The 13,315-nt window shown below is 41.2% G+C and overlaps 2 protein-coding genes across 17 annotated transcripts in view; both read right to left on the bottom strand.

Annotated features, from left to right (window-relative positions):
* Positions 1–6,168, bottom strand: part of kif1b (kinesin family member 1B) — a 63,518-nt gene extending 57,350 nt beyond the window's left edge. For 4 of the 14 annotated variants that reach the window (XM_032521535.1, XM_032521526.1, XM_032521524.1 and 1 more), the window contains exons 1-2: positions 5,857–6,152; positions 4,534–4,687 (exon numbers count right to left, since the gene is read on the bottom strand). In XM_032521535.1, the coding sequence (XP_032377426.1) occupies positions 4,534–4,639 (106 nt within the window). In that variant the 5' untranslated portion in view covers positions 4,640–4,687; positions 5,857–6,152. Of the gene's footprint in view, positions 1–4,533; positions 4,688–5,856 lie in introns of all 14 variants that reach the window. The other 10 variants (XM_032521521.1, XM_032521522.1, XM_032521523.1 and 7 more) reach the window with 6 other exon arrangements.
* An 895-nt stretch (positions 6,169–7,063) lies between these two features.
* The window catches only part of ube4b (ubiquitination factor E4B, UFD2 homolog (S. cerevisiae)), a 23,495-nt gene continuing 17,243 nt past the window's right edge, over positions 7,064–13,315 (bottom strand). For all 3 annotated transcript variants that reach the window (XM_032521646.1, XM_032521647.1, XM_032521648.1), the window contains 5 exons: positions 12,102–12,236; positions 11,727–11,918; positions 10,165–10,339; positions 8,385–8,531; positions 7,064–8,186 (listed from right to left, as the gene is read on the bottom strand). In XM_032521646.1, the coding sequence (XP_032377537.1) occupies positions 8,122–8,186; positions 8,385–8,531; positions 10,165–10,339; positions 11,727–11,918; positions 12,102–12,236 (714 nt within the window). In that variant the 3' untranslated portion in view covers positions 7,064–8,121. The remainder of the gene's footprint in view (positions 8,187–8,384; positions 8,532–10,164; positions 10,340–11,726; positions 11,919–12,101; positions 12,237–13,315) is intronic.

Genomic DNA, 13,315 nt, shown 5'->3' with positions numbered 1-13,315 from the left:
ATTATTCTTATGAAAAAAGATCACAGAGCATCCACATTCACTCAATATCAACCAGAAGTTAAGGACCAATTTAAAATGTGTAATAAACAAAACAAAAATTGCCAGTGTATGTCATTTTCTGTTGCCGGTAGGTGTTATTTCAACACAAAGTGGGTGTACTGAAAACTGGCTGAGCTGCACAATATTCCACGCATTTGCGCCTCTGGCCTAAAAGTCCTGTGACACAGCATGAGCGGATCACAGACACAGACATCTGCCTGTCCTCCCTCTTCATTAGGTTAGTCTGCAATGTGTAAGCAATGCATGTGGGCAAATGTGTGTCGTTCCAAAACAATCTCGGTATGAGGCAATGAGGAATGTAACACCCTGAGTGGGTGTGTGTAGGCTGGTGTACTGTACACCTACAGGTCAACGGGATTACGTCAGCAGGGCCTGGCGACCTGAAGAAAACCTGCGGATTACTGGTCCTAATCAGGTCAATCGGCGCTGTCTGCAAAGGGTTCATCAGCAGGATGACCATCCCTCAACCAAACCCATGCTCCCCAATTCACTCCCCACTTGTCCTGCCAGCTCTCTCCTCTCAACACAATTCATTCATATGATATGGGCTCATTTTTCATTCCTGCTGTGGTGATAGCCTCCTCTTATGCGTAACTGACACTAGAGCTGAGCCAATGCTTCCCTGTAGGGTTTTTGTAAGGTCAACATCCACTTAGCACATACTGAGAGGACACTCAGCAAAATTGTATCTGAAAAGTGAAGGTTTAATTGATACAGTGACCTTCTGTTTGTTCTATCAATTTGTCAATTTGTTTACTCTTAGCTTCAGAGATGATATTGTGCAACATCCATTCGGTTCGTGTAAATGTGGACTAGGCTTGATCTTTTGACAAAGGCATTTATTCTCCATAATGTGAAAAATGTATCTGAATGCAGGTTTGTTACACCAAAGTCAATGTAATGGAACAGATCAGAGGATCTGTTTCTCTTTTGCAGTGTGCGAGATTCATCAACTAGGTTTGGCCATACATTCATGAGAGGCTGCTCCCTGGCTGGGAAGACATAACACGGGGGTTACATAATAAGACAGAGACCAATGTGGAGAACACATCAGAGCCCCAATGAAGCCAGGCTTGGGTGTCCTGACGTTATTAAACATTTGGAGCACCATCAACACTAACTAATGCAATAGCACATTGCGTCATCCCTTAATAATTATAATAGCTCTGGTATGTTTAAGAGCTTCTGCTGAAAGAGGCCTTTAGTTGTTTCTCGCCTGCCTGCAGAGGCCTCAGACACATTTCCTGCACACTGGATAATCAATTTGCTGCCCCTCTGCCTGCACCCTTTCCTTGACAACCCTCCATGATGAGAGAGAGAGAGAGAGAGAGAGAGAGAGAGAGAGAGAGAGAGAGAGAGAGAGGAGAGAGAGAGAGCATATCCTGCCCTTGCCCCCAAGCACTCTCTTTCTCTGTGCTGTTGACACAGACCCGCACATATGCCCTTGAGTGAGTCACAACAATAAGGGGAGTGTCCTCGTCCAACCTTTTGCCAAACACCTACAAGCTGACCAAGCAACTCCACAAAACATCCCATTACTGTGAGACAGCTCTCAGTCTCATTTAAATGTTAGCCATCCCCAAAGACACCATAAAATTATAGAAATACATAGGTATCTGTAAGCTAGCACTATTGCACCGTTGATTTCTGATTAAAGCACTGTGACATACTGAGCACGGAATTTTCAAGCACACTACTGACAAGTGGACTATGCTGCAGTGGTGGTTTGAGAAGTTTCTGTGGATGCGTGCTGTAATACTTTCCTGCTGTGAAAAATTGTCAAAATGGGAAACCATTGATATTAATTTTAGCTAAGTAAAAAGCAACCACACTACATACCTTTTAAAGCCAACTTTCAATTCTATTGGGGAGTATTTGATACTCAAAAGCCAGAACATGAGGTTGTGGTGAGTCATAGATACACCGCCTTCGACAGGGGCAATAAACAGGTCCATCTCTTTTTGAATAATGTCTTTTACTTTGTAACAGAATGAATTAGGGATTAACACGCATCTGGTAGTCATAGAAAACAATTATAGCAATTTGTGAAAGAAAACGAGAAATGTTATAACATTTAAATAAGGACTAAATTGACCATTACACACTGTAATCATTTAAAAGAAAATCAACAAAAGTGTGACCATCCATTAAAACATTGTGGAAACCTCAACCACCTCCCCAAACAAACTGGGAATATAATAGACTAAAAATGTTCGTTGGCTGACTTTGATAGACAGAAAGTTTCCGGCAATTCAGTGAACCACAACTACAGAAAGCTCATATTTTTGCATTGCATGTCAAATAATCTCAACTGCACGTATGAACCTGTACATGTTTGAGCCACTAGGTACTGTTCAACCTTTCAGCATCCTAATAAGAAAGCATTCTCAGCATACCATCTGCAATGAAGTCCTGATAAAGGGAGGGTATGGCTGGCTGCCTGCCAGCCTCCCTTTCTGCTCTGCAATCTGGCCATGTGATAGGAGGTAGAGTAAGCAGTACTGCAGCCTCTTTCTATCCCTTGCTCACACACACTTACTCACTAACCCCAAAAAACACTGCATATTCCACTGCAGTTCTGCTACAAACCACATGTCACCCTCCAGCACCTCCGAGTGACATTGGCATAATGAAAGCCCAAGGATATGGAGTAAAAGTACTGGGTATTTGACACAAAGCTTCTCTTTGGTAGAGTGTGAGAGATAAAGGGCGAGGGAACCATAACTGGTAGGGGCACTTGATGTTATGAAAGATTCATAAAAGCTTAAGTCAAATGAACCTGGTAAAACTGACAGACAAAACTACAGGCAAAATAGGGAGCCTACTGGAAGAACAGGTTTCTGCCATCACATGCTGTCTTGTTACAGGGTTGTTAAAGGTTTCCAGTGTCAGGGAGATTGTGTTCATCTGCCAGCTGAAAGGGGGCTTACAGCACAACCATGAGTAAGGAGACAGCTAGCACCTCACAGTACCTGATGACTCACAATTACAATTAAGCAGATTGAATCACAAGACTACAAATCACATTCAAGTATTCTCCTCTTGCTCTGCTGTTGTCTATCTTTTCATATGTTCTCATAGATTCCACAATTACAGCAGTGATGCAGGGCATCATTTCAGATTTACAATCTATGCAATGATTCATTCAAAGTGCATAATCATTAAATGGTTACATTTAGCACTTTTTACAAGTACACATATTTACATAAATAAAATTGTAGTGTATATATTTGAGTGCATCTGTATTTCCATTGGCAATTAAAACTGCCTGTGTAAAAGGCAAAATGACTGAGCTGCTGAGCCTCAACATAAAACTAAAGCTTGGGAAGCATCTATACAACAAAAATCTGCTAAATCTGCTAATAACTTCACCATATGAGAAATTAAGTAAAATTATCTAATGTCAGCAGGCCTTCATAACTTTAATCCCACTGTTTCATTTGTTTTGTGAAATTTACAGCAAAATAAAAAGCAGAACATCTTGTATATGATTAACTTATAGCCATACCACTTAATACACAAACTGTGTGTGTATTAAAGGGGCGTTGTGAGGTTGTGGCCATTTCTTCGCCGTTTTCTTGCTTTTTGCTGGCAGGTTTCTCCATAGAGTTCCCCCTACAGCTTCGGAATAGACATTTGGGAGCTCCGATGTTTACTTGTGTCTGACTCCTCGCTCAGTGTGCCGTTTCCTCTTTCTCTGTTCCTCTGACAATGCTTTCCTACGTTTTTGTTAAACCGGCTCAGCCTTGACAATAACGATGTCTAAAACTCGGAAAAAACTCTTTCGCTACCTTGTTAGTCGGTTCCTGAATGGGTGTATGTGTGCAGTGCTGTGAAGCAATTCGCTACGCAAGACCTGATATCACGCGATTCTTCCTGATGCTGAAAGTTGCGGCGAGGGTGGTTTTTCAGCTCACAGGCGCTAGAGGGGAGCGAAACGACCACCATTCAACTCAAAACAAGTCATATAACCATTCCAATGACTCTGAAACTGTTCAGTTAAAGTAAATAAAAAAGCTAAAAAAACTACCTAGTTCCCCTTAAGGAGATACATACATTACAAACAACAAAGTAACAGACATATCTATTCTAAAACACCAAATGTATGATAAAGCCTTGACGAATTGATGGTATGAGTGGGCCAGGCTATGGGGCGACCCCTGGGTCTCCCAGTATGAACCAACTAAGCATTTCTCACTCAGAGATTCCTAAGGCATGCTGGCCCCTTCAGGAGGAGGAATTTCACTCTGGAAGCCTTTCATTCTTTCAGAGCAGTTTGTCCCCAACCATCCACTATTCAGTTTGCTCATTCCACTGTTCTCTGCTAAGAGCCCTGAAGGAAGACCATGCGGGAGCATGTGTGGTATACCAAATTTCCATTATCAGATAGGCCTGCACAGATTTAAGACATGGTGTTTGGTTTAGCGTACGTTTAGCGTCCTTGTGTGCATGCCATGCCAGCGGGCCACTTACTTGTAGTGTTGCCTTGCATCTGAATGATACATTTTGAATCCTTGCCTATCTCCCTGGAGTTGAAGGGCCGAACTCGAACGGCGACTTTTACAGATGCTCCAGACATATTTGCGGTTTAGGGCTGTCTCCCTGTAAGATTCCTTGTGTATCCGTCCTAAAGGAAACATGGAAAGAAGAGATGTTTGCATCTACTTTGTAAAAAGAACATCTGGTATTAAATAAATGAAGCAACAGTGTTTGTTGCCATTATCACATAATGTAAATCAAACACAATGAAACTCCACCCCCTCCCAATTTCCAGTCATAACAGCATACAACAAATATGGCCGACCAAAACCACTGAAGCACTTTAATGTTTTGTAAACAGCAGCCATCAGACATTTAACAGTCAAAGAAAAAGAATGCAAGTAATGCATTTCATTCATGAATCCATAGCATACATACATATATACACACACACACACACACACACACACACACACACACACAAATATTATTATTATTATTATTATTATTATTATTATTATTATGAACAACATTCCAATGGGTTTACAGATAATTAAAGCTATACAACCCGCGCCCTTTGGGACTCCATTTGCCAAACAACTCAGGTTTTTCCATTTCCTTGCAGTCAGCCATACTTGCTGAAGCATACGCCCATGAAATTCTATCTAGCCGCCCTACTTCGTGTGGGCTAGAGTGGGGCAGCTGGGCCTGTCTGCTACATCTAACAGTGTTCATTCTGTGCATGCAGAGAGCTTAGATGTTCCTCCTTTTTTTATTAAATTCGCCGATGTTAGAAAGTAGGCTAATCCTCCACTGCTGTATGTTGTGGAATAGTGCAGGGAGGAGTTGCATGCTTAGTTAAGCAGCACGTACAGACACGACCCACTATTCCTGATCGATGCACCCTGGATGGGAGCGTTTCAGGATTTTAACATTAAATCCTAACGGGTACAATGTTTCAAATTGTGTTATATATTTTATTGCAAGCTAAGTTAAGCCATGAAATGTTAAAGGCTGTGACTTCAGTCCATGGCACGAGACGGAACTACCTCCGTTGTCTCTGAAGGATTTAACTATCCAAGCATAGACAAATACTATAATCGTAAACAAACAAAGAAAATTAAATAGGAGTATAAAACTGTTAGTGAAACCAGGACTAACGTTATTTGGTCCAAAAACACTTGGACGTCTGTGACAAACGTTATCCAAAACCGCTCACCATCGACCAACAACTGCCTGAAATAAATCTGTAACAACCTTGTGCACTGCAAACATTAGAAATATAAATAATTAAATAAATTCATCGTTTTTACTCACGTTTGAAGACTCTCACCAAGACAACACCATAGGACAGTAGCTAGAACTAACGTTAGCTAGCGGGCGTCAAGATGTGTTTGGTTTTTAAAAAGAAATATCAAAATCCGCGAGCACCAAAACTGTAATAAAGTCCAGCTAGGTGAAAAACAACCATTATAGCGGTATCCTCCACTGGAGGGACCTTTGACTGCCACCGGTGACTCCTTGACAAGTGTATTCTCCAGTAAAGATATAAAGCGAACGTCTATCGGCACACAACACGCTGAAAGAAGAATTGATAGAATCCCTTGATTTACCGAAGAGATTACGTCAACTCCCTCGCTGTAATGCTGACTGACAACCAGAAGGGCCAATAAACAAAGAGAGAGCAGTGACTAAAGTCTCGCAGAGCCAATGCTGATGCTCAGAATCGGAAGAGAGAGGGAGTAGGCGTGGTCTTATTTTCCGTGGTGACGCCACACTGCAGGATTTCTACCAATGATTTCTACCCGCCCCTCCCCGCACCGCTGTCACCGCAATACCCGGGTCACCGCAAAGACCGCCGTCTAGCGAGAAATAGAGTGTGTCACATCTCACTGTCTCTGCACATTTCATAAACATCACAATGTCTACAATCTAATTTTTTAATTTATTGTATTTTACCAAAATTACTTCATTCGAATAGTCTAAATGAAAACCACAGCAAACACATTTACAGTTGTCTTTTTTCAGCATGAACTATACCTCAGTTTACCCTAATTATACAGAGGTGTTTCAATACTGCCAATAAGATTGCCAAGTCCATTAGTTTATAACAATTACAGTAGAAGAATGACTGACCTTTGGGAAACCCCAATTGATAAGCAGATTTTGCATTGCCATGAATTTGATATAAAATATCTCTGCAAAGAAAAAAAAATCAATAACTACACAACCAAGTGCAAGATTATCATCAAGGTAATAAATTTTATGAAGTTAGTATAATTATCTGTTTAGCTTGGAGTGATTTTATTGTTAATGAAAGATATTTATTGCATTTGTTAATGTCACCTAGATTGCTGCATGTTAAAACGTTTTTAGAATTTGTATAATCTCTGCCATTTTGTAGTCCTGTGTAATGTAATGTCCTCTTGTCATAAGGTCAAATAAACCAAACTGAAAAGGCACCAACCGAGGCCATTATGACACTAATCTGTGGGGGAAAAAAAAACAGTGACGAGTTGTGAAATAATGTGCATCATCATTTATTTCAGTTCAAAATTCTAGCTTCCAAAACAGGTATGTGGTTAAAGGAAATCATTTCCTGTACAGTTAAGGTCAGAAAGGTCATGTTAGGTACAGTGCCATTTAAAAGAGACCATCTTGACATGAGAGGTCAGTGGTTATAAAGAGCAGACTTTTAATGGTGTGCTCCTACGATGGCGTTTCTGGTGGTCATGCTACATTCTCATGTTCCTTCCCTTTTGCCTAAACCAGGGTAATCTGTCCACGAGACGCTTAGGAGGTTCTGGACTTGAGGCCATGCACACACTTGAAGTAAATTCTGTCCATTGAAGTCAGCAGGGAAACGTGACTAGAATGGAACAACTGAACATACTGTATTTTGGTAAACCACTGCTTATCTTCCTACTGTACTCAAATGGAAGCGGACATTTAGCTCACATTAAGCTACATCCTTAATGAATATTCCCAGTTCTAAACTTTGTCTGCAAGCACAAAATGTGCATCTGTTAGCTCTGGGACATTAGCATTTATTATGTGGACTCAAGTTCATCATTGTCAGTCTTGATAATGAAAACTCGGGGCTAGTAATTTTTATGAGAACCCACTCACTCTCCCAAATGTATTGCCCTCCCCTCTCCCAAAAATCATAAGTCTTTAATGAAGCCAACATACAGAGTATTACAAAACAAAATGAGAACCGTAAAGGAAAATGGCAAAGTGACTATGTACCTTGCTGGTAAACATGTTGGTGGTGAAAACGTTTTTTTGCAGCACTATAATGCATTAACTAACTCTTGTTAAATATATGTATATATTTTGATATATATATACACAAACTCATGAGAAGAAACTTAAAAGTCTTAACTTTATTACATTTTGTTGCAGAACCATGATGATGGTTTGAGACAAAAAGGGTAAATGCAAATAAAAATTAAATCAAGTCTTTTTTTTCATTCAAATGTTGTTGTTTGTCGTCATTGGTAGCAGTGACACTGAATTGAGGCGATTTGGACAGCTTTCTTAATGATGGTTAGCAGGCCAGACGTTGGTGACATGTTGTCCTCAGACAGGCCGTCCACCCTGTTTCTCTCTCATCCAGGTATGGATCCTCTCCTTCAGCTCAGGGACTGTAGAATTAACAACAGATTGTGAGGACCAACAGGCACTCATTTAATTTGACATTTTGGTGTTCTTTAATCAATTGCCTTGATTCTAAAACTAGATTATTGCTTTGCTGTTCCTAGTATGAAAGACTTTTGCTCTTGCCTACCTTAAACAGAACTTTACATGTAAATACTGGTGAAAAGGCATCATGGTGGGGTTACCTGACTCCAGCATGCTCTCTGTGAGTGGCTGCCTATTGAAGGGATCAGTGGGGGAGTTAAGCAGGTGGCGCAAGATGATGGATCGGTCCATGATATTCCCCGAAGGCAGTATCACAGGGTCAGTCATCAGTGTGTCCATCAGAGGGTCTATTATAACAAAGTCACATAAACATTTACAGGCGATTAAGGAACAAACACTCTTGAAACAAAAAGCAACAAGCTTCAACTGACAATCCTGATTTTGTGCTTCTGTGTTACACAGAAAGCGAGTTTTACCAGCAGCAGCACTGGCACCTTTCTTTCATCACAGCAAAATCTATTGTCATCATATCCCATTTTCCTGAATTTTAAAAGGCAAAACAAACAACATAGCCTGCGCAACAGGCTGCTTCTTGTGTTATTCTTGTATTCCCTTTGGCTTTTTGCAATTGTCTTTGAATTAAAAATAATAATTTAAAGAAAAAATAAAGCAAACTAAATAAATTAGCACCATGTAAGGCATGACTTTATCAAACTGTGACAAGTAGAACCCCAGCTGCTTAAAAAAAGTGTTTTATTTGACAGCAATATTGGTGCACCTATCAAAACACCAGTAAAGAAAATATAGATATTATAGATATAATAGAGCTTTTGATAAAGTGTCCTATAATGAAATGTCACAAGGTTGTTACAGCAGGATTTGCATTACAGAAATAAAACCTGGCGTGGGAGATTTTAACCACAGAGAAAGATGATACTCAAGCCTCCTGTGCGGCACACTCCTGTCAACTGTGGTGGGTCGGCTGGCATATCTGAGAATCAAAGGAGGTATGTGGGCCACGTTCTCTTTCTAGATTATATTAAGTCTGTGGTTATAGGATACCTTGCTCTAAGCTGTCTATATGACCTCTGTGAGCTGCAGAAGCCCCAAAAAATGTCTGGAATTCAACAGCAACAGGGGCTGCTGAAGATCCTGTCTGACTCTGCACTGACTGGCATGAGGCCACACCAGATTTCTAAGTGACTTTTCCTGCTTCAGGCCAAAGAGTCAGTGACGTACTACATGTGGGTAAGGTAAGCAGAAAAAAAACATTTTAGGGGTGGGAACATTTTTTATTTTCGGACAATTTTTATTTCACCAGAATCAATAGGTTGTATTATTACCAATGATTCACCAAAATATTCTTTGTTTATACTGTACCGGCGGCAGCTACTATATCATATCCATCTCCAGCAAAACAGATCGAAGCAGAAAATACATGTTAAATAATAAAATAAATGTCAGAGAGACTGACTGACATGTGATTGTATTATGTTTTAGGAAAAAAAAATATTTTTGAAATAAATTGTTTTTTTGAAATGTCTCATGATATACAGTACATCTCAATATGTATATCAATATATGGGCATCTGTAATATTGGCAACTATACAAACAAATGAGAACAGGCTTATGGATCCTCTAATAACATGGGATTAATATTAAAGCACATAAAAGTGGCATTTGAGAAAGAAGATGCAGTGCTTTTTGAAAACAACACACACACACACACACACACACACACACACACACACACACACACACACACACACACACAACACACACACCACACACACCCACACACACACACACACACACACACACACACACCACACACACACACACACACACACACACACCACACACACACACACACAACACACCACACACACACACACACACACACACACACACACACACACCACCCACCACACACACACACACACACACACACACACACACACACACACACACACACACACCTTTGAATTCGTCAGGTGCGTCACTGTAGTCCATTTCAGATTGAGAGTTCTTAGCGACTATTTCCTCCACCTTCTCCGATAGCAGCTTGAATTTTTCGATGGCAATAGAAGACTTAATACCAGCCTTCCTCATCTTTGAGATCACCTCTTCAAAGAGCTCGCGGCTGTACGACCGCTGCACATAGACCAAAAAGAGGGAACATTTATTAGGGAGCTGCAAGAGAAGAGCGTCTTTGAGGTATTCAGTACCTCAACTGTGTGTTATTGGCATCATAATTAAGACTTTTTCATAGGTTGTGACACTGTATGTAACAAGCAGCAGTTGGGTTTCCTAATTTATTACATATCTGATACACACTGGCAACTCTATAATATGAACAATACTGGCAAATTATATAATTAACCGGTATGTAATCATATACTTTATCTTCAAAAGTATTCTCCATAAAATATAATTTATCATCAACTGCTTACAGTCAATATTTGACATGTAGTTGTCTGCGGCGGTTAAGCCCAATGACATCAATACAGAACATAGACTAAAAAAATAATGGACGGCGCTTACAGGTCTGAAAAGTAAATGTGGAAGTGCTTTAAATCTGCCTCCAATTTCTAGCAGGGGGCTGATTACACAGAAGTCAATAAGAAATTGACTCACTTGATTTATTACCTCAGTAAACATTTTCATAATGAGTTCATGGTCTTATTGCTAGTTTCAAGTCATTACTACCGCATGGTGTTCATTTTGAACGAACATCATCATGTTTTAGGGTGTGGCTACATGCCAACCTGTCATCCAGAACAGAGGCTTAGAAATGCTAACCAGGGCAAATGTGCACATTAAAATAGCCGGGAACTTGTTTAAGGTGCTATCCCAGTTTGTGTGCTAAACTTTGACCCTCTCACTGTGTGTTTTCACATCATCAACGTTGACAGTAACATTTTGGTGGCCTAAAAATGTCTTGTTCAGCATTCAGTAGCACCTGGCCACTTGAACGTGCACTAGCATTAGCTGATAGCTTCAGAGAAAGTCTTAAATTTCCGTGCACTGGTGTACATTGGCGCCAGTACCCAGAGGTCCGCGTTTACCCACTGGTAAACCTCTGCTGGATGACTCGCTTTAGCCTGTATGAAGTAGCACTAACAAGTCATTCTAGTAAGTGTTGTTCAACAATGCTACATTATTGAGCACATGCAGCAGTACCACAAAAACATGTTACAATGACTACTTAACACATTAAAATTTACTGATCTACACTATTTGGTCCCTAACTGATTTCTGCTTGCATTACATGAGGTGAAGTGGATATTCAAGAGAACAGGAAGAAACACTGTCTTACATTCATCAAGTACAAAAGAATAATTCATTCTAATGAATGAGGCCATGCCTGTGATGATCTACCACAATTGCCTGTAACCTTTTCTAATGACCATTATTCATCAAAACAAACTCCCACTTGTGTTTGGTCATAAGATTCAACAAGTATTTCTTATACAAAGTAAAGATTAATCTGTGAGTGAAAATACTGTACTTGTGATCAACAGTAAACTTTAGTGCCAACCTGGTCATCTGCAATTGCTTTAGCAAAGCGGGCACAGTCTAGCTGCAGGTAGATGTCAGTCAGCTGGTCTAAGAGCTTCTTGGGCTCAAAGCCATACTTCTCGGGGTTCTCCACCTTCAGGTCCCGACACTTAGGACCACAGAGCTGCTGGAGGTTAAAGTTTAGCATGGCAGCTAAACGAGGCCCCAGTTCCTGTGTGTAAAACAAGGCACAGTTTAGAATCACTTGCTGAGCTCAGAGTGACCAATGTAGGCGTATAATGTTGCCTTTAGATAAGTGTTATTGTGTAACTGAGAATACATTTCCACTTATAGAATATATCAAGTTTAAGCATAACCATTTTTCAAACTGTCTAGTGGGGGCAGTGACACTTACAGGCCTAAGGAAAGGCTTCTGGACCTGCTTGGTGAGGATGTGGAACATTTCAACCGTCTCCGTGGCCAGGGCCAGATAGGAGCGAGACACCCGCTCATCCTGAGTCAGCTGGGATTGGCGGCTCTGCTGCTGCTCCTAAAGGTTTGCAGATAATCACAAACAATATTATTCTAAGCTATTCTGCAAATTATCTTCACTGCTCAGCACAAATATGAGTGAGGCGACAATGTGCCGCAGCTCACACAATAACCACTTTGCTACCATTTTTTCTGTGCTGCATCATTTCTTTATCTCTTCCTTTTGAGATTTAGCACTGTGTTTTACTGCTGAAGTATATTAAGCTTAACCATTACTATTGTCCAAATGCATGTAATGCACACTTATCGCCGGGGACTTCCCTGTCCTCTTCTCTCCCCACCTTCACCCAGTATGTGAAATGCCACACCAGAGGCATTACAAATTTGGATTTACTGTATGCAAACATTACAGATGCATACACCTCATCCCGCGCTCAGATCACATCCTCGTCCATCTGGTCACAGACTACACCCCAGTGGTGACCAAACAACAACCCGTGAAGAGGCTTGTGAAGCAGCGGTCTGAGGAGGCCAGTGATAGGCTCAGAGGCTGCTTTAAACTACAGACTGGGAAGCACTCAACAGCCCCCATGGCAGTGATATTGATAGTATGACCCAATGCATCACAGACTATATTAACTTCTGTGTGGAGAACACTGTGGCCTCCAAGTTGGTTCAGTGTTTTCCAAACAACAAACCCTGGGTGACCTCCGAGATTAAGGCCCTGCTGAATTACAAGAAGAGAGTTTTTGCATCAGGGGACAGAGAGGAGCTGCGGAGAGTCCAGAAGGAACTCCGGGAGAGGATCGGGGGGGGAAGGACATCTACAGGAGAAAACTAGTAAAGCGTCTGGAACAGAACAACGCCAGGGACATCTGGAGAGGGCTGCAAAACATCTCATGCCACGGCACAGGTGTGAGGAGAAATCAAGCCAGCGGAGACAAGGACTGGGCAGATGAATTGAATCTGTTTTAACAGGTTTGACTTTGCCTACTCTGCCTCCACGCCCTCTTCACCCCCACCCCCCTCACACCTCCCCTGGCCGACTTCCCCCACTCCTCCTCAGCCTTCCACCTTCAACAACCTTCAATGACCAACAGCCCACCAGCCCAGCACAGGTGCCCCTCAGGGTACGGT

Source organism: Etheostoma spectabile, chromosome 7 (genome assembly GCF_008692095.1).
Source record: "Etheostoma spectabile isolate EspeVRDwgs_2016 chromosome 7, UIUC_Espe_1.0, whole genome shotgun sequence".
NCBI classification, from domain to species: Eukaryota; Metazoa; Chordata; class Actinopteri; order Perciformes; family Percidae; genus Etheostoma; species Etheostoma spectabile.
Note: the sequence above shows the minus strand (reverse complement) of the source record. Positions and strands in the feature narration are given on the sequence as shown.